The sequence below is a fragment of the Diabrotica virgifera genome, chromosome 6 (assembly GCF_917563875.1).
Source record: "Diabrotica virgifera virgifera chromosome 6, PGI_DIABVI_V3a".
NCBI lineage: Eukaryota > Metazoa > Arthropoda > Insecta > Coleoptera > Chrysomelidae > Diabrotica > Diabrotica virgifera.
In genome coordinates this window covers 4,619,214-4,644,124 of record NC_065448.1, presented here as the reverse complement: position 1 = coordinate 4,644,124, position 24,911 = coordinate 4,619,214, and the positions used below count along the sequence as shown (strand labels likewise).

The window sequence follows — 24,911 nt, the reverse complement described above, 5'->3', positions numbered from 1 at the left end:
CCACTTATATGACAGCAACAGCTATGTTTAAAATTTACACGTTTCTTAAGATATCTCGAGATAGCAAAAAGGTATCGACATGCGGTTTTCGGTAATCTGTTGCTAATTTTAATAATGTTGCTTATTTTGTAATATAGGAAAAAAATACATACTTGTATTTAATATTTTCCAAAGAAAACTAGATCTCTAAAAAAAATAAATAGCGCCTTCTAGCCGGCTTATTACGTAATAGGCTGTTTCCAAATTATAACTATTACATTGACGAAAAAGAGCTGTTTTCAACAAGACCAAGTTTGCAAAAATCGATTAAGCAGAACCGGACTTACAGCGATTTTTTCATAACAAGGTTCCCACTCACCCCCACCTCTTATTTGCACAGGTAGACTTAAACTTGTGAAATAAAATATGCACATAATTGTATGAAGAATACGATGATTGGATTTCCAGTGCCCTTTCATTAGGCAAATTTTGTAAAATTTCGATTTTTTAATTTTTGATATTCAATTACGCCCTCTAGCGGTGGACTTACAATTATGAAAATAATTTCCAGGCTTTTCTAGGGGCAACTTTTGTTATAAAATTTTTTTCCCCAAAGCTGTAGTATAAACGGTTCCTGAGATATGGCCGAGAGCCATTCTTATTTGGATACCCGGTACGCTTTGTGTGTCGACAAGGCGTACGTTTTGCTGTTTACACGCCACATTATACACTGGACAAAACGTACGTTTTGTCGTACGTTTTGCATGACACACAAAACGTACAATAAGCCGTAGCGTGAAAACGAGCCTTTAGATCAATTTTCAGCTTGCCACAATGGATTGCCACGTGGATTGCATCTCAAACTTCGTCTCAGCTAAGAAGTGCTTAGATTAGAATCGCAAATTATGGTGCAACAGTGAGACTTAAAGTGGCCCTATCAATAAGCTGAGCTGGGCTAAGCTGGAGCTTAAGATATGTTGGTGCAACCAGACATTACACTATTACTCGTAGGCGAAATTTTTATTCATATTTAAAAAAACTTACAATTTTTACACGAATTCACAAGTAAAAATTATATTTTTGGACCCTTAGGTAAAAAAGTACAGATTTTTTGCAGCTAATTTCTTTATAATAATTAAGAAACGTAACTAATTTTATTTTAAAGATAAATACTTCTAGGTGACGCAATGCATGAGTAAAAAGCCCAAAACCTACCAATTTTTTGCAGTTGGATGAATTTCAATGAAACTTGTTGCATTCGATTCGTAAGAGCCTTAGGAAACTTTGTGAACTGAAGTAATGATGATGAACATTTTATTATTGTAAAAGGAAAATGCATTTTCCAAAATGAATTTCGAAGTGATGAAAAATGATTGTATTTGTAATTTGAAAATTATTGACGGAAATGAGTTCAATATTACTACTCGGGGGGTTTTTAGGCTCGCTGAACACGAATATAACGATGTCGATAGTCTTCTACGAGGCACTTGGTGCCTAGAATAGTCCTCATCTCCTGTAGTTTGGTGGAAATCCGATACAAAAAATCAGTTCACTGAACACGAATATTATACAGGGTGTTAGTAAATAAGTATGAAAAACTTTAAGGGATAATTCTATATGAAAAAAAAAATGGTAGTTTGCTCTATAAACGTATGTCCGCAAATGCTTTGTTTCCGAGATACAGGATGTTGAAATTTTTATTTCAAACTACCAATTTTTTTATTGCTCCAAGACCGGTTGAGATATGAAAATTACATTTAGTGGGTTTCAAGAGGTAGTTATTGCGCATTCTTTGGCAAACAAATAACAATTGTATATTCATCATTGGCGCACCTACGGGTAATTGTATGAATTTTTTTAAAGAAAAAAAAATGGTACGCCACTGAGATATTTTAAATAAAAAATTATTTTTGTATTCCACGTTTAATTTATGAAAAAGAACCTTTCTTGTATTAAAAATAAAACATCTTCGAGCGTATTTTTCATTTCTTAATACATTATCAAGAACTTTTCAATATAATAATATAGGTCTGGACCCCGCGTATGAAAACAAAGTTGATTAATAGCAAGCTGAAAATTGGTTAATAGCTTAAGGGTGTCTAGTAGGACAAACTTTGATATATATGAGAACACTGGAACAGGGAAAGTTTTAATTGTGGAACAGGTTAAAAATTTGGAACGGTCAGACCACGAAAACGGCACATGCATTTTGTCCGACAGAACAGACTTAAACTCTCCGAACAGAGATTAAACACTCTCATGCAAAAATCAGACTGCTATTTATCACCAAATGGGCGTTGTAATGAATGGAACATGTAGAATATGTCAAATGACAGAAATTATGACAGGTGATAAATAGCAGTCTGATTTTTGCATGAGATTTTAATCTCTGTTCGGAAAGTTTAAGTCTGTTCTGTCGGACAAAATAAATGTGCCGTTTTCGTGGTGTGACCGTTCGAAATTTTTAACCTGTTCCACAATTAAAACTGTCCCTGTTCCAGTGTTCCCATATATCAAAGTTTATCCGACTAGACACCCTTAAGCTATTAACAAATTTTCAGCTTGCTATTAATCAACTATTTTTATACGCGGGATCCAGACCTAATACCAAAGTAGAACAATAATAGAAAATATTACTTAAAAGATTTTAAATAGGTGCAAAGCTACAACAAATGTTCAAAATTACCTCCTTTAAAGGTGACAGAATAATTTTATATTCACCATTGGCATCCGTGCAGGTAATGATCTGAATTTTTTAAATAAAAAAATAGTACGCCACTGAGAAACGTCAAATTAAAAATCATTTTTGAATTCCTCGTTCAATTTACGACAAAAACTCATTCTTGTCTTTTTTTCATATGCGGCGCCATTTTTATACAAAAATATAAAACATCTTCTTCATCAAATTTCAAATCGAATATTTCAATGTGAAATTACCCAAAAACGGAGCACTTTTCGGGTAAAATTCACTTCAACTTTTTTAAAGTGTTTAAGAAAAGGTTTATTTTTGTTGTTTAAAAAAACTTGTAGCATTAAAAGTAAGTAAGTTACGCTCAAAATATTGTTGGTCCCTTTTATTGTTTGGTAAAAAAAGTCGCAAAAATCACCTCCTAATTAGCATCACAAATAAATTTTATCATTACCACTTCACAAGTTACTTTGCTTATGTATTATTTATATGATCTGTAAGTTTCATCCGTTCAAAGTGCTTATTTTTGAAAAAGTTATAGTTAAAATGGCTTGAACGAGTAACTAATCACGAGTTTGTTCAAATTTTGAACAGCCATAGCATAACCAATTTTTGTCTAACAAGAAAACGAAAAAGCAAACATATTCAGAGAAGCAAAACGTACATTTTATTACTGTTTAAGATTTTTGGTATTACTAATAATTTTTAAGTTAATTCCATGAACAATCCCATTTTTGTTTTCAAAATAAAAAAAAATGTTTTATTTTAAACCCAATTTTTTTCAAAAATGGGCACTTTGAACCAATGAAACTTATAGATAGTATAAACAATACATAAGTGAAGTAACTTGTAAAGCGGTAACGATTAATTTTATTTGGGACGCTATTTAGGGGGTGATTTTCGCGATTTTTGTACCAAAAAATAGAAGGGACCAACAATATTTTGAGCGTAACTCACTTATTTTTATTGTTAGAAATTTTTTAAAAACCAAAAATAAATAATTTTTTAAACACTTTAAAAAAGTTGTAATGAATTTTCCCCGAAAAGTGCTCTGTTTTTTTGGATATTTCACATTGAAATATTCGATTTGGAATTTGACGAAGAAGAACCTACTTTTCATTAGCTACAACTCTGCTTCTACTGAGTCTGCAGACCTCACGCGTACACAGTGGCGTAGCGTAGTAGGGGCGGTACGCCCCAGCCGGCACTTTTTAGGGGGCGGCAAAATTTAACAATAAATAATAAAAATATTGCCCCAAAAATTAAAATAGCTATGATGATTGCCAACCTCCGTAGCGGAGATGCCACCTGAAGAAGAAGAATAAAAATATTTTGTAAATATTTGAACCATTTTATATTTTTATCGCAACTACAAATTTGGACCGATTGAAAGAAGCACGAAATTTTTCATTATTTATTTTGTGACGAATTCGGGGAATTACTTTTCTTTGAATGATATTTTGTAGCGACTGGCAACAACGTCTATACTGTCTTGTGGAAATTCCCCGTTTATGACTAACAATCAGCACAACTTTTTTCGGCGTTGCTATTCTTTTTTTTTCCACATCGACACATCGTTGGGAAGTTCTGACGGTGGAGTGCAAGAGGTGATGCCATAAATGTGACATGGCATCATTACAAAAACATTCTCGTCACTTTGGAAAAACTCACAGAGGCAGGTGAAAGCTTAAACACTAGGACAGATGCATGTGCTTTACTAGTTTCGATGCAGTCATTTTCCTTTATTTGTTTTTTGGGCCTGTGGCAACCTGTGCTACATGAAGTGAATGATGCACAAAAATATTTACAAACAAGGGGACTTGATATAAGATTGTGCGCTCAGAAAGTAAATGCTTTGCAGATGATATTGACAGAGAAAACAGAGGAATGGGCAAATAGCGCTGTAGGTTATGCAAAAATATGTGTGAAGAACTTGGAATTTCCATAAAACCTCGGAGGCGCATAACAAGAAAACATATTTTTGGTGACGGAACTAGAGGTGCTAACTTATCTTGAGAAAATGAGTTGAGACGAAAGTTGTTTTCTTCGTTAGATAGAGTTATTGTAGAAATTCGTGAGTGTTCTCAATAGCTACAGAATTCAACGGATAAGTTTGTTTATCTAACGCCGGCTATATTATTGGACAACACTGAATATAATCTAGACCTAGACTACGCATCTGACGAAATTGACGAGCAGGGTTTCAAGCTGGATAAACTTCGACTGCGGACTTTCGTTGCTGCCGCAGGCAACGAAATTGATTAATGCAGACTCACTTGAATTATTTAAATTTATTGTTAAATCCAAGCTGGAAGATACTCTGCCCAATATTTTAATAATGTTCCGAATATTTTTCACAGTTGCTATAAGCAAGGTCAGATGTGAGATGAGTTTTTCAAAATTGAAATTGATTAAAAATTATTTAAGATCGACAATGAGTACTCTAAGACTAACTAATTTGGCTATTTTGTCTATTGAGCAAGATGTGTGTGATCCGATAGCGATAGACATTGACGGTGCAATAACAGACTTTGCTCTTAAAAAAAGTAGACGTATAAATTTTTAATTGAAGACGGACGTTTTGTTTTTAATTCTAACAAATACTCATATTACTTTCAATAAAAATATAACATTATAGTATCGTTGTCATTCTAATTAAAAATTGATTTTATTTAATTTTGTCGATCGTCAAGGTGTAGGTATCTAATCTTAAGTAATAAGTACCTAAGTTATATAAATGTATCTAATTGGTTAAAGTAAAAGAATTTTTGTATTATTAGACGTGACTGTAAAACTTAGATAAACTTTTTTATTTAATCCAACCTGTATAATGCAAAATAATGATGACTTATCTCGGCGAAAAGTTCTCTATAATTAATGTATGTAATGTATAGTATACAATAAATTAAAATACCTAAATAAGAGGGCGGCAAAATTGTCTTCCGCCCCGGGCGGCCGACACTCACGCTACGCCACTGCGCATACACCATTTTTTGTTCAATTTTTTATAAGCTACATTTTTACTCAGAATGTTTTTTCGCTAGAATTCTTACTTTTTGAGCTATCTGCGAAAAACCGTCCAAAAACATGTTTTTTTTTTGTTAAAAATGAACATATTATTCACTCGCAAATAACTCGAAGAGTATTGACTTAGTGAAAAAACTCTATAGAACAAAAGTTGCTTAGAATTAGTCATTTTATCCAATTCCGGGCCTATTTTGAACGTATATTTTTTCACTCCCGCGAAAATATTTTTCACCTTGTATTTCCCAATTTTTGTAAAATGGAGGGGATGTAGAATTGTAAACTGTTTCTTATATAATAATAGAAAATTTCAACTACCTATTCCTTATTTTCATCCTTCCTTTATTTTTTTGGAGGTTTTCGTATAATTTTGTGTTCCGTGATCGGGCTAATTAGTATAAATAGAAAATCAATTAGAATACAATAAAGGAATATCTATAATAGTCATTTGGATAAGATATGTAGCTAAATGACTGTATGAATTTGTGTAAAAATATAAAAATAAGTTTTATATTATAGTGTGGATTTTCATATACATACATATTCTGGACGTTTATTGACAATTTTTGTAATCATTTTCATTCTATCGGTATTCTGTAGATGCTGGTGTACTTCTATAATTGCCTTACCTTTCTTTCATCCTTTACCACCAAAACCTTCACCAAAACACCATGATATATTGTTCGAGCCCATAAAAAATCGGTTTATGGGGACTGTATTTCCAGCAGAGGTACAAAGTTGGCATAGGTGGTCGACCTGCGCGTCCTTAACTTTTGCAAAAGTGATTAATGGTACATGAAATAAAACAAAATCAGAATAGAGGAAGCTGAAAACAAACAAACCGGTTGTCATTATCATGGTACTCGTTTATTGTTATTTGGGATGAAAAACCTTCAAGAATATTTAACATCTCGGTGGCTCCCATGCATATTTATAAAGGTATTATTATCGAGGGTCATTTCGCAGTTCATGTATTTCCGAATGTGATGATATATCAAACTCTGCAAGTGTTTGGAGTGCACGGTTTGGAGTGCGGATGTAAAAAAGCGCGTAAAAGTGGAATTAAAGTCAATAATTGTTATTGTGGTTTATTGCAAGTGGTTTAATTTATACTGTGAGTATTATCATAAAATCTAGTATTATAAAATTAAAAAAGGTAATTATTCATTAAATTATTATTATATAATATATAAGCAATATTTTTATTTTTCGACCCCCTTGGTGGGTAGGGGGGCTAGCGGATTTTTTCCAAATTTTTGGAAATTATTGTACCTTAAAAAAAGTAGTCTATAGCCCTCTAGGTGATCTTGGGTCTGATATATCGAAGGGGTCAAATATAGCCCTTTTTGCGCTATATTTGAAGAGTTATATTTCTGACCCTCGATTTTAGATCACTACGTCAACGTCAAATAACGTCAATTCTTTATATTATCTGCAAAGCCGCAAAAGATAAGTTTTATTTTAAGTCAAGAAGAACGAAAAGAAAACTTAACAAAATTTTGTGACTTTTAGTTAATTGTCAAGATTTACCCAACTGAGGAAGAAAATTGTAGAAACAGGCAAATGAACATGTTTTTATATTACTTTCAAACGAGTATTTTTTACAAAATTTTAAAATTAAAACTGCCATAACTTTGGTTTTCGATCACCATAAACTTAAATTTCTTTTCATCTTTTTTGGGCGATATGCAATAAATTCAAAAATTTCAAAAAATTTCAGGCATAGTTGAAGTTCTTACAAACCATGTCTATTGTTTTATAGACCTATAATAGGTTGAGTGTACATAACCTCAAAATTCAATATTTTTTTCGGAAAAAGTGTATATTTATGTACCTACTTACCTTTTTTGGGATGGCTGTGGGTATCTACATTTTTATATTCTGTATTTTATGAAAAACTATATTTTTAATTATTTCCAGATTTTCCGTAATGTGCGGCACATTCATAAACCCGAAAAACTTGTTTTTAGAGGTTTTTGGGGATTTTCCCAGACATCATTTTCCCAGATATAGACATCAAAGTAGATCAAATCAAGGTTCTCTTTTTAGGTTATAATATATAAATTAAAGTAACTGAGTCCTTTAGGTCATTCAAAAATTGGTCGTAAAACCCTTAAAAACTCCCCAAAAACGCCCAAGTTTTTGGGTTTGAACATATTTCTTGCATTTTTGAATATCGTAAAGGGCTCAATTACTTCAAATTATATAGGTATAACCTATAAAGGAAACCTTGATTTGATCTATTTTGAAGTCAGTAAAATGGGGAAAATTTCCAAGAACCGCCAAAAAAAACAGTTTTTCGGATTTTGAAAGGTAGCACAAACTATCCGCTTTTTTCGAAAAAAAAAATTTAAGTTATGTACAGGATTATTCACTATATTTTGACCCCCCCCCCCTATTTAGCCCCCACCGCTTTATTTACAGAATTAGAAAAAAATGTAAAATACTAAAGTTATTGGATTTTTAAATTATGATTTTTTGACATAATATGGTCTAGTGACGTCATCAATCTGGGAGTGATGACGTAATCGACTATTTTTTAAATACGAATAGGGGTTGTGTGCTAGATCATTTCAAAGGTTATTCAATTCCCTATTCAGTAATATAAACATTAACATGGTTATTTATACAGGGTGTAAAATTTTTTTTTAAATTAAATTAATTGACAGAAAAAGAAGAATGTATGTAATTAATTTAATTCAAAATACATTCTACTATTGTCAGAAAACAGAAATAAATGTTTATTAAACAAATAAACATTACTTTTCACTTAAATTCCATGTTCAATTTGCCTCTTGGCAATTTGAACATTGAATTTAAGCAAAAAGCAATGTTTATTTGTGCAATAAACTTTTACTTCTGTTTTCTAAGAGAAGTAGAAGATATGTTAAATTAATCAAATTACATACATTCTTTTTTTGTATCAATTAATTTAATTCAAAAAACATTTTTTTATAAATAAAATTATCTTAATGTTTATATTACTGAATAGAGAATTCAATAAGCTTTCAAATGAGCTAACACACAACTTCTATTCTTATTTAAAAAATAGTCGATTGCGTCATCACGCTCAGACGGATGACGTCACCAGTATGATATATGTGTCAAAAAATCATAATTTAAAAATCAAATGGCTATTGTACCTTTTTTTTAAGTCTGTAAATAAAGCAATTTACAGGGGGTCAAAATATAGTGAATAACCCTTTATACTCAACCTATGGGTCTATAAAAATAGACATATTTCGTAATACCCTAAAAAATTCCTTTTTCAATGGTGGGAGAAGGAGGTGGGGGTGGAGGGTTAAAATTACCTGAGTCTTATTTTTTAATCACATAGAATGTAAAAAAATTAAAAAATTGAATTTTAGAAGTGAGGGAATTTTGGCTATCTAAATGGGGGCTACTCTTGTTTATTTTTGATTTTGCACCTTGTTTGAACCGATTCCTCAATACTTGCCTTCGAAATTAATATGCCTCCCTTATTCTTAGCTTTAATTTATTTGGTAACTGAGTCCTTAAGGACCATTTTTTTTATTATAAATATCTCCTGGTTTTATTTTTCAGTTTCTTTAAATCTTGTATAAGCCCCTTAATATTTCTCATGGTTTCAAAATTATTATTCCTTCCTTCGTTTTAGATCTAATTTATTTTGTAACTGCAGTATTATGGGTAATACAATAACACAACTAAAAATAAAAAAATATGAAAAAAAATTTTTTAAGAAACGCTTTTCTTTAGTTACGAGTGACTAAAATTAAAAATATTATAAAAAAATCAACTAAAACGCAAAAAATAAAAAAAATTGAAAAAATCTAACACATCCGTCAAAGAAAAGCGTGGTGCGTGTTCATCGAATAAACGGTTTTCGCCCCACGCTTTTCTTTAACGAATGTGTTAGATTTTTCATTTTTTTTTTATTTTTTGCTTTTCAGTTGATTTTTTTATAATATTTTTAATTTTAGTCATTCGTAACTACAGAAAAGCGTTTCTTAAAAAAATTTTTTCATATTTTTTTATTTTTTACTTTTTAGTCTTACACTTTTCAAACATTAAAATATATCGTCATATTTATTAAAATATGTATAAAACATATGAAGTAGGTACTATCATGAAAAGTAGTCGAAATCGGCAAAAACTTTGAAACTTTATTGTTTATTAATGTGATCTATGCTTTATAAAAGTGAAATTATGTATTGTTCATATCATTAGCTATACAATCCGTAAAAGTTTTAAGTTTTTACATTGTAAAAAACAAGAGAATTTAAGCGTTTTCCATTTAAATCGTTTTTTTTTATTTAAACAATTAATAAACATGAAAAAAATTTTTTTATTGATTATTCGTGTATTGTTCCCGCGAATGCATATGTCTGCAAATTTTCATTCATTTGAATTGAAGAAAAGGCAGTCAAATTAACGTCCAAAGATTTGACGCAAACTATTGAACTAAATAAAAGCGTTTAAAAATATGAGATTACTATTCAAAAATGTTAAATAAAAAGAAATGTTAAAAATTCCATGTTGAGTTGTAATACTTTGTAAACTTTGATCTACTGAATATTAGTACCTATTCAATTTTCAAATATAAAAATACTTAATTTTTATTGCCGTATATATTTATAAATAATTTCTAAGTAGCCGACACGAACAAATAATAACACTTTATTGTCGTTAAAAACATTTACATTTACTATTATGACAATATAAATACTATAAATTACATTACCAATACTACAAATTAGTCAACATTGACCAAAAGGTACAACACGAACAACCAACTTGATTTTATTTTATTGCACATGAAGGATCAAAGTACAAAATAAGATGTAACCTGGTTGCACGTCACCATATTTAACATAAGAGTTTGAAGATACTTGAAGCAATAGTTTGAAACTAACAGCACATTTTTCCTATGTGGGGCGATTCTCTTCGAATATCTAGAAGACGAGGAACTAGTCTGGCTTGAAAATAGCAAGTGTAACTTTGCCGAAACATCGCTAAAACAATGATTTTTCTAAAAACCAAAGTTATACAGGGTGTTTCATTAATAATTGTCCATATAGTAACTGGAGAAACCTTAGCACAAAATACGAAGATTTAACCTAAAACACTTAAATAAAATGTGGTTCCTTACTGAGTTACAGGGTGTTTTATCTAAAAATTTAAAAACTATTTTTGCTCAGCATTTTAAAACTGTTCGACGTATCCTTTTCATACTTGGCAGAAAGTGCGACTACTATACACCCTACTAAATTATGATAAACAAACGTTTACAGCTACTACCAGAGGCGTACGACAGGGGATAGTGAATGGTTGACCCTTCTCAAATTCTACGCCACTGGAGGAATTACTATTTTAGTGCCATTCTTAGATTCTCCAATACTTTCTACGTACATAACATACTCTTCATTGGTAACGATAAAGTCATTAGTTTTCGAGATATTTGAAGTTAAATATCAAACGGCACAGTTATTTTGATTAATTTATAATATGATTCATATGATTAAAAAATTTAAAAATTATTTGTACCTAGTACTTTAAAACCATTAGGCGTATCCTTATCATACTTAGCAGAAAGTGTAGGTACTGTACACCCTACTAAATTAAGATAAACAGACGTTTCTAGCTACTTCCAGAGGCGTACGACAGGGGATAGTGGCTGGTTGACCCTTCCAAATTCTACGCCACTGACGAAATTGCTATTTTAGTGTAATTTTTTGATTTTCCAATACTTTTTATGTAAATAATATACTCGTCATTCGTAACGATAAAATGATTAGTTTTCGAGATATTTGAAATTAAAAATGAAGCGACACAATACATTAATCAAAATAACCGTGTCGTTTCATTTTTAACTTCAAATATCTCGAAAATTAATGACTTTATCGTTACGAATAAAGGGTATATTATTTTCATAGAAAGTACTGAAGAATCCAAAAATTGAACTAAAATAGCAATTCTGCCAGTGGCGTAGAATTTGGAAAGGGTCAACCATTCACTTTCCCCCGTCGTACGCCTCTGGTAATAGCCAGAAACGTTTGTTTACGGCTATAATTTAGTAGTTTGTACAGTACCTATACTTTCAGCCAAGTATAAAAAGGATACGTCGAATAGTTTTAAAATTCTGAGCAAAAAGAATTTTTAAATTTTTAGATAAAACACCCTGTAACTCAGTAAGGAACCACATTTTATTTAAGTGTTTTAGGTTAAATCTTCGTATTTTGTGCTAAGGTTTCTCCAGTTACTATATGGACAATTATTAATGAAACACCCTGAATACTCAACCCCACTCCTTGAGCCCTTGCTAACCCTCTAAATATTTTTAGCTTGCTGTCTCCATTCTCTGCGATCCTGTACCAGATGGAAGACTTCATGTAGTGATTTTTCCACCAGAGTCTTCATTTGCTGTGCTCATCGTGTTGAAGATTTTCCCCTTGGTCGTCGTGCTTCTACCTTTTCTTCTACTACCAGTAGTTCGTAGTGCTGGGGACTAACGAATATATACAGGGGTGGCTAAACTGGGCTCGCGAGCCACATGTGGCTCTTTGAATGATTACTTGTGGCTCTCAATAAATGTACCTACCTGAATTACTTTTAATTTTTGTGTTTCAAAATGTCTTAAATTACTGACAACAAGTATAAAAGACTAATCAGGACTTAGACAAGGAGACCCCTTATCACCGTTGCTCTTGAGTTTGGCCTTAGAATAAAAGTAAAATATCATCTGCATCTGAGCTGACAGAGGGATTTGCGAATCGAGGTTCAAAACTATTAGACCTGAATCCCGCGTACCAAAAAAGTTGATGATTAATAAGCTGAAAATTTATTAATAGCTTAACGGTGTCTAGTCGGACAAACTTTGATGTATGAGAACACTGGAACAGGGGAAGTTTTAATTGTGGAACAGGTTCAAAATTTGGAACGTCAGACTACGAAAACGTTCCATTTATTTTGTCTCATGCAAAAAACTGGTGTTTATCACCAACTGGAAATTTTACTGAGTGGAACACGAAGAAAATGTCAAATGACAGGAATCGTGTTGGTTAGTAATAGCAGTCTGATTTTTGCATGAGAGTTTAATGAAAGGGTAACAAATCAATTGGATGTTCTGTCCGACAAAATACATGAGACGTTTTCGTAATCTGACGTTTCAAATTTTTAAACTGTTCCACAGTTAAAACTTCTCCTGTTCCAGTGTTTCCGTACATCAAAGTTTGTCCGACTAGACACAGTTAAGCTATTCACAAAATTTCAGCTTACTATTAATTTACTTTTTTGAAGTTATACTTCTTTAGGCGTGATTGAGAGTAAAATTTCATAATACTGCACGCATGCGCACACAGACAGTATGGCGTTTAGTTGCTAAATCTTTCCAGTTATGTAAAAATATATAGTGCACGAAAAGGTGTGAAAAGAATATATTAGTGTTTTTAGTAAATATATTTATTATAATTTTTGTGTCTTTGGACTTGTCTTCCGCAGGAATAAGATGAGTATTATTAAAACATTTTATTGTATATTTATTATACTTCACCTTGTCTGTTCGTTACCGTGAATTGTCAATAGGTACGTCCGAACCGATACAGACACAGTCATCGTAGCGTATTTGGTATAGCATTCGGCTATAGATCGAGAGGTCTTGAGTTCGAATCCGGAGCAATCCTATACTTTTTTTATTTTTTTGAAAGCGGTAAGCACAAAATTAGTTTGGTGTTTAAAAAAAATTAAAACAAACTGTTTAAAGTATATTCATTTTTAAGAAATCATATAATAGAATTATAACTTCTTACGTGCGTACAAAGTACACACACATTCTTTTTTTTGGTTCGCGGGATCCAAGCATATATTATTATTACTGATGATCAAATTGCAGTCGCTCATTTTACAAAAACCGGGAGAGAAGTGTTTTTCACAACTCGAGGAGAAAACAGGTAGTCTGAACTTTCGAATAAATGAAGAGAAGACGAAATACATGCTACTAACCAAAAATCCAAGACTAAGAGTTAGACAGAACATGACTAATAATGACCCCAACTTCGAAGTAGTAGAAGAGTTGAAATATCTAGGGGCGATGATAAGCATAATATAAAAAGATGTCTCAGCAAGGATAGCTGCGTGGAATAGAGCATTATACTCCCTGTCATCATTATTAAGATCTAAGCTGCTAAAAAGACAATATAAATTAAGATTGTGCATGCCAATTATTCGCCCAATTATTACATACGGAAGTGAAACATGGACTCACCATCAGCGAAAAACAAATATGTTGCTGGTGTTTTAGAGGAACGTTCTCAGAAAGATATTTGGCTCTCAAAGAGATGAATTGGCAGGAGAGTAGAGAAGGTGCCGCAAAGCTGAATTGGTTACTGTGTATGGTACTGAAAACATCGTCAGACATACGTGTATAAAAGCTAATTGGATTGGATAAGATGGGCAGGTCATGTGATAAGATCAGAGGAAGACAGAGTATTAAAGACAGTGTTTTTTGATAGACCAGATGCTAGAAGATCAGTAGGACATCCCACAGATATATGGAAGGACGATGAAGAATCGAATTATCCTGAAATATTACCTAAGGGCTACTTGTAGAATTATTTGCATATTTGAAACAACGATGTGAACCATTTTATTTCACCTTAAAATTCGAGAAATCCAAACACAGAGAAAAAAATTTAATAAATTTAATACTTTTACACTTTTTACTTTATCGTACTACATACGCAGTATGAGTATAATAGATAAAGTTATAGGATCGTGCAAAAATTTTTTTTTCAGATTTCACTTTTTTTCGACGTTTTGAGTCCCCCTGAGTCTAAAAAGCAAATAAAAAAAACATGTCGGAAGTATGTACGTATGTACGTACGTATGTACGTACGTATGTACGTACGTATGTACGTACGTATGTACGTGTACGTACGTATGTCGCCACCGCCCAGCAAAAACTACTGGACCGATTTCGATGAAATTCGGTATGAGTAAGTTTAAGAGAATTTTGTCGAGAAACTAAGCTTTTGAAAAAAACCTCTCAAAGGGGGGCCGAAATAGGGGGGTTATTTGGGGCCCATTTTTGCAAATTTTGACCGAAACGAATGAAATTTAACTTAAAGTTAGCTCATCGATAGTTATAGAAATACGGAATTTGACATTTCCAAATCTAAAATGGCGGCCAGCATGGCCGACCGCCCACCCGATACATTTCCCTACCAATCTAAAAACTTGTTTAAGATAAATTTAATTTGAAAAAACATTTATATAGCCTAAAGATGGGGCTATAATAAAAATATTATCGTTTTTCAGAAAAAGTTATGGGTTGCCTATATTTAAGGGGTCAAAATTTGACATAAATTTGAACTAAATTTTCTCAAAAATGACTCCAAGGAATTTGTTTATTTTTTGATATATTTTTGATATCCTATCGGTAAATTGAATAACGTTGGTCAGGTCTCTTAACTCCTCATAGGAGGGGAGTTATGAATTTTTTATAAAAAAATATTCGAGTGCCTTTAACTACCTCTGTAATAGAAACTAAAATTTGAAATTTGGTAGACGTATACAGTACTTTGTTATCTATTAGCACAATAAATTTTACCACAATATGGCTTCCGGTTTAACCGGAAATGAAAAATAAATCTTAATTTTTTACATACGCCCTGTATATTTTTACATATTTTGAAAGAATGTAAAATTATCTTTCCAATGACATAAAACTCGTTGCTGTAACTCAAAAACTCGAAAAGTTACAGAAAATTGAAATTTTGCTAGAATCTTGTGTGTGTCCCCTCTCACGCGATCATAGCAGAGCATTATTATAGGGCAGTCAATGAGGGTATTTGGCTCCGAATTCCATCCTACTACATCGATGTACTTGATATTTTCACAGTAAGTAGGGAATAGCTCAAGAAACAAAATCTACGCTATATACTATTCCGCTTTTATCTTGGGGCAATTCCCACCCCTTCTTCTTTTCTTCTCATTGTTTGATTTGCGTGTATAGAATAAATTGCTATGTAGAAATGCTTTCAATGAGTGTCCCCGTTTAGGATTTAGTCCTCTTCAGGGTTTGAAGTGAATGTAATATGTGGCAGCAAAACCCCTTCAAGGGGGTGGAAAATTTATTGGTCAAAATAAGCATGGAGGTGGCTAGAGAACCTATTTTTAAACAAAAACTGGTTTTTTGTGAATACCTTAAAAACTATGCATCAAACTAAAAACACTATATAATTTTTTTTTTAATTATAAATAACAAAGAGATTCGTTCCTTCGTAAATTTTCTATTTATAATACAAAAAGAGATATGGTAGGTAAAAAGAGTTTGGTTTTTGGTGCATGCTCAAAATGCTCATGCTTTTGTAGTGTTTGAAAAGGCCTTTAAAACGAGCACTGTTAAATGTCGGTTACATTCAAACTAAGCGAGATATGGTGCAAAAAAATATATGACTAATGTACTTTAAGGAAAAATGAGAAGTACATACATTTAACCCCTCATTCACCAGAATTTAAATGCATTGTTTTTCTTTTGCAATACCTCTTAATATAGTGTTATTTCTACTTTAAAAAAGTTGGACGGGTGAAAAAAATAAGATCAAATTATAGGGCGCATTTTTAAATTTTCTTAAAATTCTTCGGTTTGCTCCATGCAATTCGCAAATAAAAATGTTCTATCCCCGAGAAGTGGTGAGAACCGCCCCCATGATAAAAGCGCCATAGTATATAGGATAGACTTTGAATTAGGAGATTGGGCTTTGGGCTACTCCCAAAATTTCATTACAATCCATGCAGTAAAATGCAAATATTGTAAACTATTAATTTCTCAGAAAAATGGACTAATTTGAAATGAAAGTATGACTAATATTCTATTGATTTATGCAATAATCTATAGTGTGTCCCCGAACATTTTCTCAAATGCGGGAATTAATGATGCGTAGAACCATAAAATATTTTCAAGTATACAAGGTGTTTCTAAAATATCAAAATAACGAGTAACTTTGTTATTTTTATAGAATGCCAGTATCTAGTACGATAACGATAATAGATCGGTACGATAAAGTTCTCGGGCGGCCCTTCCGTCCAGCGTTTTAAATAATTGTTTAATCGCGGCTCGCGAAAAATTTCAAATTTTGAAAAATGGCTTGGACTATCGAGGAGCTTGGTCACCCATGGAATAGAATATTGTATTTCTACAATATTATGTAGATTCTCTATGCAGTTGAAATATGGACCCTTAAAACATCAACCGTAAATAAATTGGATGCCTTTGACATGTGGATATACCGGAGAATCATCAAAATTTCATGGACATCATTTACCTCAAACGAAGAAGTGCTGCATAGAATAGCACAACATACAAGAGAACTTTTCAACAAATTAAAATTTAGAAAAACATCATACCTAGCCCCCATGCTGAGAAATAATAAGTACCAATATACCCAACTTATGGTGAAAGGCAAGATCGACGGAAAGAGATAATCAGGAAGGAAAATACTATCGTGGCTCAAAAACATCCGGCAATGGACAGGGCTAAATTTTGACAGCTTAAGACAGAGAAGAGTTTGCGCTAATTGTAGTAGGCAACTTCTATTCAGGAGAGGGCGCTTTAAGAAGAAAAAATGACTTTCATGGCGGTTTTCATGTTGCTCCAGTTCTTGACACACGTCATTTATTTGTAATATCTGTTATACACATTTTATATTACATTTTATTTTACTGGTTAGCTCCACTATTTCTTGAGTATTATTTCGTTTATGTGGGTATACCTTACCTTTTTCTTCTTCTTCTTCTACGGCACTACAGCCTAAATTGAGCCTTGGCCTCCTTTATTTTTTGCCTCCACCCTTGCTTGTCTGTGGATGCTCTTCTCCATACACCGACTCCTAAAAGGGCTTGTGCGTCGCTGTTTACTGTGTCTTCCCAGCGCTTTCTTTGCTTTCCAACCGGTCTCTTTCCCTGCATTCTAGCATTCAGTGCTCTTTTTGGTAGCCTATCCTCTCCCATTCTTATCACATGTCCGGCCCATTGCAATCTCTGTATTCTAATGAAGTCTGACAGGGGTGCTTCCTTATAAAGTTGATAAAGTTCGTTGTTGTATCGACTTCTGAAGATTCCGTTTTCGCTCACAGGTCCTAGTATTCTCCTCAGTACTTTCCTTTCGAATGTGTCGAGTTTGTTTTTGGATGTTTCTTTCAGGACCAAGGCTTCACTGCCATAGCATGTTATTGGTCGAATTAACGTTTTATAGATTCTCATCTTTGTATTTCGGTGGACACATTTAGACCGAAATATATGGGAGAGGGTAAAATAAGCTCTGTTTGCCTGCGTTATTCTCTTCCGTATTTCATCTTCTGATCCATCGGCATATATTTCTACTCCCAGATATGTAAACTTTCCAACCGTTTTAATGTCATCTTCATGTATAATGTTTTGTGGGACTATATTTCTTCTCGTCCGAGTCATTATTTTTGTTTATTCTGTGTTAATTTCCAGACCTAGCAATTTTTTTTTGTGTTTTTAACTCTGCGTATGTTTCCTGTGCTCCTGTTGATGTTCTACTCATAATATTAATATCATCGGCATAAGCGGCCAGTTGAACCGTTCGGTTGGTCAGTAGGTTTCCTCGTCCAGTTTGCATTTGCCTAACCGCATACTCCAGTGCCAGGTTAAACAATGTTGGGGCCAGCCCATCTCCCTGCTTTAGTCCCTGCGAAATTTTGAAAAAGTCTGTCCGGTGGTTTTGTATTCGTACACATGCCTGAGTTTCATCCATTGTGGCTTTAATGAGTCTTATTAGCTTGTGTGGTATTGCCAATTCAGCCAATATATAGTATAGTTTGTTCCTTTTGACTGAGTCGTATGCCCGTTTGAAGTCTACAAACATGTTGTGAACATCAATATCGTGTTCCCATGATTTGCTTAAGATCTGTTTGACGGTAAATATTTGATCCAGTGTCGATCTTCCCCGTCGGAAGCCCGTCTGATACTCTCCAATAATATTTTCTGTTTGTGGTTGGAGCCGCTGGTTTATAATATACGTGAGGACCTTATTTTTTTAGTAATGGGGAATTTAGAGAAAACATTACAATATTGATAAACTTACGTGCATAGAAACCAGCCCACTTAAAAATGTGGTCATTTTTGATGTCACATATTTTCTAAACCTGTTGACCGATTTAACAATATCACTGTAATAATGCTGTTGCTAAACAGGTAAATTTTTATTGTATACCGGGTGTACCAATCAAAGTGTGTTTTTTTTTTCAAAGTTCGCATCACCCTGTGGAATATTCTAGCATTTATAAAAAACTGAAATTAAAACCCAACTATAGCCTCAGGTTTTCTTAACATTCTGTTTTTTGATTCATTCGTTTATGTTGGATAATAAAAAAGTTAGGGACTTTAACAACTAGACATGTTCTTCATCAATACACAGTGTTTCTAAATAAGTGCGACAAACTTTAAGGGGTAATTCTGCATGAAAAAATAATGACAGTTGGATTTATAAAAGTATGTCCGCAAATGTTTCGTTTTCGAGATACGGGATGTTGAATTTTTTCTTACAAACTGACGATTTATTTATTGCTTTTAAAACCAGTTGAGATATGCAAATGAAATTTGGTAGGTTTTAAGAGACAGTTATTGCGCATTTCTTGACATAAAATTAAGAATTTTATATTCACCATTAGCGTGCATACGGGTAATATGATCGGTCATATTCCACGTATGCGCGCTAATGGTGAATATTAAATTCTTAATTGTATGTCAAAAAATATGCAATAACTACGTCTTAAAACTCACCAAATTTCATTGGCATAACTCAACTGGTTTTAAAGCAATAAAATAAATCGTCAGTTTGCAAGAAAAAATTCAACATCCCGTATCTCGGAAACGAAACATTTGCGGACATACGTTTATTAAGCCAACTGTCATTATTTTTTCATACAGAATTACAGAACACCGTGTATTGATGAAGAACGTGTCTAGTTGTTAAAGTAGGTACCTAACTTTTTTATTATCCATTATAAACGAATGAATCAAAAAACAGAATGTTAAGAAAACCTGAGGCTAGAGTTGGGTTTTAATTTCAGTATTTTATAAATGCTACAATATTCTACAGGGTGATGCGAACTTTGAGAAAAAAACACAACTTGATTGGTACACCCGGTATACAGTGAAAATTTACCTGTTTAGCAACAATATTATTACAGTTGTATTGTTAAGGAATCAGGCTATAAAATGTTTAAAAAATCACTTAAATCGACCAATAGGTCTAGGAAATATGAGACATCAAAGTGACCAAATTTTTAAGTGGACCGATTTCTATGCACGTAAGTTTATAATGTAACTATGTAGGTATACCTTATCTTTTTAGCAATGGGTTTAGAGAAAAAATTACAATAGTAATATAATTATTTTATTTTTCAGACTTCTGCAGGCCGCATATCTAATCGTGAACAGCATAATGGTCAAGTTTTATATCGTGGCGCTCTTAACATTTGTGGATTTGACTCAAACAAACTGTCAAGAAACTTCAGTGCTGGACGAACTTTTCTTACCAATAGCCAGACATTTTCAAATAAGCATAGGTAAAGTTTTTAGAGATATCGAACCGTCCAATCGACGACTGCTCAAGCGAATGGGAGTAAGTTATGGTCAAAGTTAATTTTATTCCTTTTTCATTTTTAATCTAAATCGGGATAGTTTCCGGGAGTTGGCTGTATATCATTTAGTTATCATAAAAACTTAACATAAAGTACAAAACTTCTTTTGTAACTAGTACAATACTTGTTCAGAACAAACGTTTTCGGCTGTATCAGTCCAACTTCAGTGAACTTTGAAGACTTGCAATGATAACCGCAAAACCAAACAGTGGTTGGGTTTAAATTGATGATTACATATAGGCCGATCAGGGAACACAAAAAAAAGGAAGGATGAAAATTTGGGACTAGGGAGTTGAAATTGTATATTATTATATAAGAAAAAGTTTACAATTCTACATCCCCTCCATTTTACAAAAAATTGGAAATACAGGGTGAAAAATATTTTCTCGGGAATAAAAAATATACGTTCAAAATAAGCCCGGAATTGAATAAAATGACTAATTCTAAGCAATTTTTGTTCTATAGAGTTTTTTCACTAAGTCAATACTTTTCGAGTTATTTGCGAGTAAATATGTTCATTTTTAACAAAAGAAAACATGTTTTTAAACGGTTTTTCGCACATAGCTCAAAAAGTAAGTATTCTAGCTAAAAGAATATTATTAGTAAAAATATAGCTTATAAAAAATTGAAAAAAATGGTATACGCGTGAGGTCTGCAGACCCAGTAGAAGCAGAGTTGCTAGCTAATGAAAAGTAGGTTCTTCTTCGTCAAATTCCAAATCGAATATTTCAATTTAAAATAACCAAAAAACAGAGCACTTTTTGGGGAAAATTTATTACAACTTTTTTAAAATGTTTAAAAAAAAGGTTTATTCTTGTTTAAAAAAAAACTTCTAACATTAAAAATAAGTGAGTTACGCTCAAAATATTGTTGGTCCATTTTATTTTTTGGTACAAAAATCGCGAAAATCACCCCCTAATTAGCTTCCCAAATAAAATTAATCGTTACCGCCTCAGAAGTTACTTTACTTATGTATTGTTTATATTATCTATAAGTTTCATTGGTTTAAAGTGCCCATTTTTGAAAAAAATTGGGTTTAAAATAAAACATTTTTTTAATTTTGAAATAAAAAATGGAATTATTTATGGAATTAACTTTAAAATTATTAGTAATACCAAAAATCTTAAAGAGTAATAAAATGTACGTTTTGCTTTTCTGAATATTCTTGCTTTTTTGTTTTCTTGTTAGACAAAAATTGGTTATGCTATGGCTGTCCAAAATTTGCCTAAACTCGTGATTAGTTACTCGTTCAAGCCATTTTAACTACAGCTTTTTCAAAAATAAGCACTTTGAACCGATGAAACTTACAGATAATGTAAATAATACATAAGCAAAGTAACTTGTGAAGTGGTAATGATAACATTTATTTGTTTAACTAAATTAGGGGATGATTTTTGCGATTTTTTTACCAAAAAATAAAAGGGAACAACAATATTTTGAGCGTAACTCATTTACTTTTAATGTTACAAGTTTTTTTAGAAAACAAAACTAAACCTTTTTTTAAACACTTTAAAAAAGTTGAAACTAATTTTTCCCGAAAAGTGCTCCGTTTTTGGGTTATTTCACATTGAAATATTCGATTCGTAATTTGATGAAGAAGAACCTACTTTCATTAACTACAACACTGCTTCTACTGGGTCTACAGACGTCAAGCATACACCATTTTTTTCAGTTTTTTATAAGCTATATATTTGCTAAGTATATTTTTTTGCTGAAATACTTACTTTTTGAGTTATCTCCGAGAAACCGTCCAGAAACATGATTTTTTCTGTTAAAAATGAACATATTCACTTGCAAAGAACTAGAATAGAATAGAAATATGCTTTATTGCCACTGAAAATTTTTACAATTTTATGGACAAAGCTTACATACAGTCAAAAGAAAAACATAATATAAATAACAAATAACAACTACAATTTACTAAAATTAGATAAATCGTCAACAATGTACAGTATAAGATATAAAAGCCAAGACAAAAACAATTTATTGCAAAACATATATAAATTGCAAATTTAACATACAACAAATAAAATAAAATAGGTACAACATAAGGAACTGACAAGTTTATGCTACTGCGCATGGAACCCAATTTTCTTAGTTATTCATTAAGAAATTCTTCTATTGAATAATATGGTCTTTTGGATAGATAGGCTTTTGTCATTTTTCGGAACTTAGGGAAAGATGTTGCAGATTTATGTTGTAACGGAAGATGATTGTACAGTTTCTTTGCGGAATATAATATAGATTTCTTTACTAACTCAGTGGATGGAATCGGTAAATAAATATCAAAGATTGAATTTCTGGTGGAGTAAAGATGATTGGGCCTTGATGGAAAGACATGAAGGTGTTTACGAATTAAACAAACCGTTTCTAGAGTATATAAAGATGGAAGTGTTAAAATTTCGTGATCTCTGAAGTAACTTCTGCAATGTGTAGATCTTCTGAGGCCAAACAAATATCTTATTGCTCTTTTTTGCAATCTAAAAATGACATCAAATTGAGCAGCTGTACTAGAACCCCAAAAAGGAAGACCATATCGAAGATGTGACTCGAACAATGAAAATTATGTTATTTTAGAAGATGCTAAATTGAGTTCCCTTGAGACAGATCGTATTGCATAGCAAGCTGAGGCGAGTTTCTTACTTAACGAATCGATATGAAGGGACCATTTGAGGTTGCTGTCTAAAAAAATACCAAGAAATTTTACAGAATCAACGGTACTGATCTGGCTGTTATGAAGTGGCAAAGGTTGAAGAGCTCCTTTATAGGATAATGCTACTGTTTTATTTACGTTAAAAGAGAGTAAATTAGAGTCAGACCAGGTCTTTATCGTCAGTAGATCCGAAGTTATAGTTTCATGAAGAGATGCAATAGTTGAGTTGCTTTAAGTGATACTGGTATCATCAGCAAAAAGAAAAATTTTCCCATTGATTTTTAAATTAGTAATGTCATTTATAAAGATAAGGAACAATATAGGACCCAATACTGAACCTTGTGGTACTCCACAGACGATGTTTTTGAGACTAGAGTCAGTATCATTTGCTCTAACTAGTTGTTTCCGATTATTCAAGTAGGATTGGAACCAATTCAAAGAAATACCTCGAATTCCATAGAAATTTAGTTTTGTAATCAAGATGTCGTGATTTACACAATCAAAAGCTTTGGCATAGTCGCAGAAAACAGTGGCAGTATAAAGATTATTGTTTAGTGCTTGGTAAACCTCATGTAGTACAGAAAACATGGCATCAGTGGTACATTTATTTGTTAAAAAGCCGAACTGATTTTGTGATAAAATGTTGTTATCAACGATAAAGGACATAAGTCGAGTTTTAATGAGTCTCTCAATAATTTTGGAGAGTACCGGTAGTAAGGCAATAGGTCTATAGTTGCAGGCATCAGATTTTTCGCCACCCTTATGAAGAGGAATAATAATGGCTGTCTTTAGGCACTCTGGAAATTTACCTTTTTCGAAGGAATCATTAATTAGTGAGAGGAGGATTTCCAACACATTTTCTGTGAGATTGGAGAAAATTTTTATAGATAGTCCATCAGTACTACAGGATGATTTGCTTTTGATACAATTGATTGTTTGGATAAGTTCAGAGTTATCGACTGGTCGTAAAAAGAATGAATTCGAGACCTGTCTTGAATTAGGAAGATAGGAAATAGGATCTTGTTGCGGCAAAATTGTTGATGTTATATTTTTACTCACATTAACGAAGTAGTCGTTTAGACTTTCAGGATTTGGAAGGGAAAATGATTGAGCTGTGTGAGTTTTATTTCGAAGATCGTTTATTATAGACCAAGTCTCTTTTGCAACACTTTTAGAGCTTCCCAGACGGTTTTGATAATAGGCTTTTTTAGCTGACCTGACAAGTTTTAGATATGTTGACCTGTACTTCATGATATATTCAGTGACAGCAACATTGGTAGTAAATTTCTTGATGTATAGTAGTGAACGCATATTCTTAGCTGATATGCGAATACCTTTCGTAACCCAAGGTTTCCGATGTTTTGGCTTAATAGGAATTAAAGGAAATGCCTTATTGAAGATGTGGAGAAGCTTATCTAGAAAAACACTGAAATTATAGTCCACGTCTATAGAAGGAAATTGCCACTCAGAAGTTAAGCATAAATTTTGGAATTTACGAAAATTCCGGGCGGAAAAAATCCTACCTAAACGTCGGGTTTTTGAGGAGGGTTTGCTGAAGATGTTAAACTTCGTATACACTGCTTCATGATCAGATAGTCCCGCATTAATAACTGTAGAGCAGACATCAAGGGGTGAGAAATCTGAGACAATATAATCGATTATGGTAGATGTAGTTTTTGTAATCCTTGTAGGAGAATCAACGTGCATTGAGAGACCATACGATTCAAATATGTTTGCCAGGGACACTTGGGTAGCACTAGCAGCAGCATAATTAATGTTAAAATCACCGCATAGAATTTTTCTGCTTTTATGAGGCAGGTCATCTAACAAATTTAGCAGGTTCTGAAAAAATAGTTCCACGGTAGAATCAGGTGATCTATAAATGCAAATAATGTAAAGATTAAGATTTTTATTATAA

The 24,911-nt window shown here is 32.5% G+C and overlaps 1 protein-coding gene across 3 annotated transcripts in view; it reads left to right on the top strand.

The window, feature by feature from the left end:
- LOC114327062 (phospholipase B1, membrane-associated-like) overlaps window positions 1–24,911 on the top strand; it is a 112,304-nt gene that overhangs the window by 16,105 nt on the left and 71,288 nt on the right. For 2 of the 3 annotated variants that reach the window (XM_028275569.2, XM_028275566.2), the window contains exons 1-2: window positions 6,514–6,806; window positions 20,105–20,321. In XM_028275569.2, the coding sequence (XP_028131370.1) occupies window positions 20,142–20,321 (180 nt within the window). In that variant the 5' untranslated portion in view covers window positions 6,514–6,806; window positions 20,105–20,141. Of the gene's footprint in view, window positions 1–6,513; window positions 6,807–20,104; window positions 20,322–24,911 lie in introns of those variants that run through there. The other variant, XM_028275567.2, reaches the window with a different exon arrangement.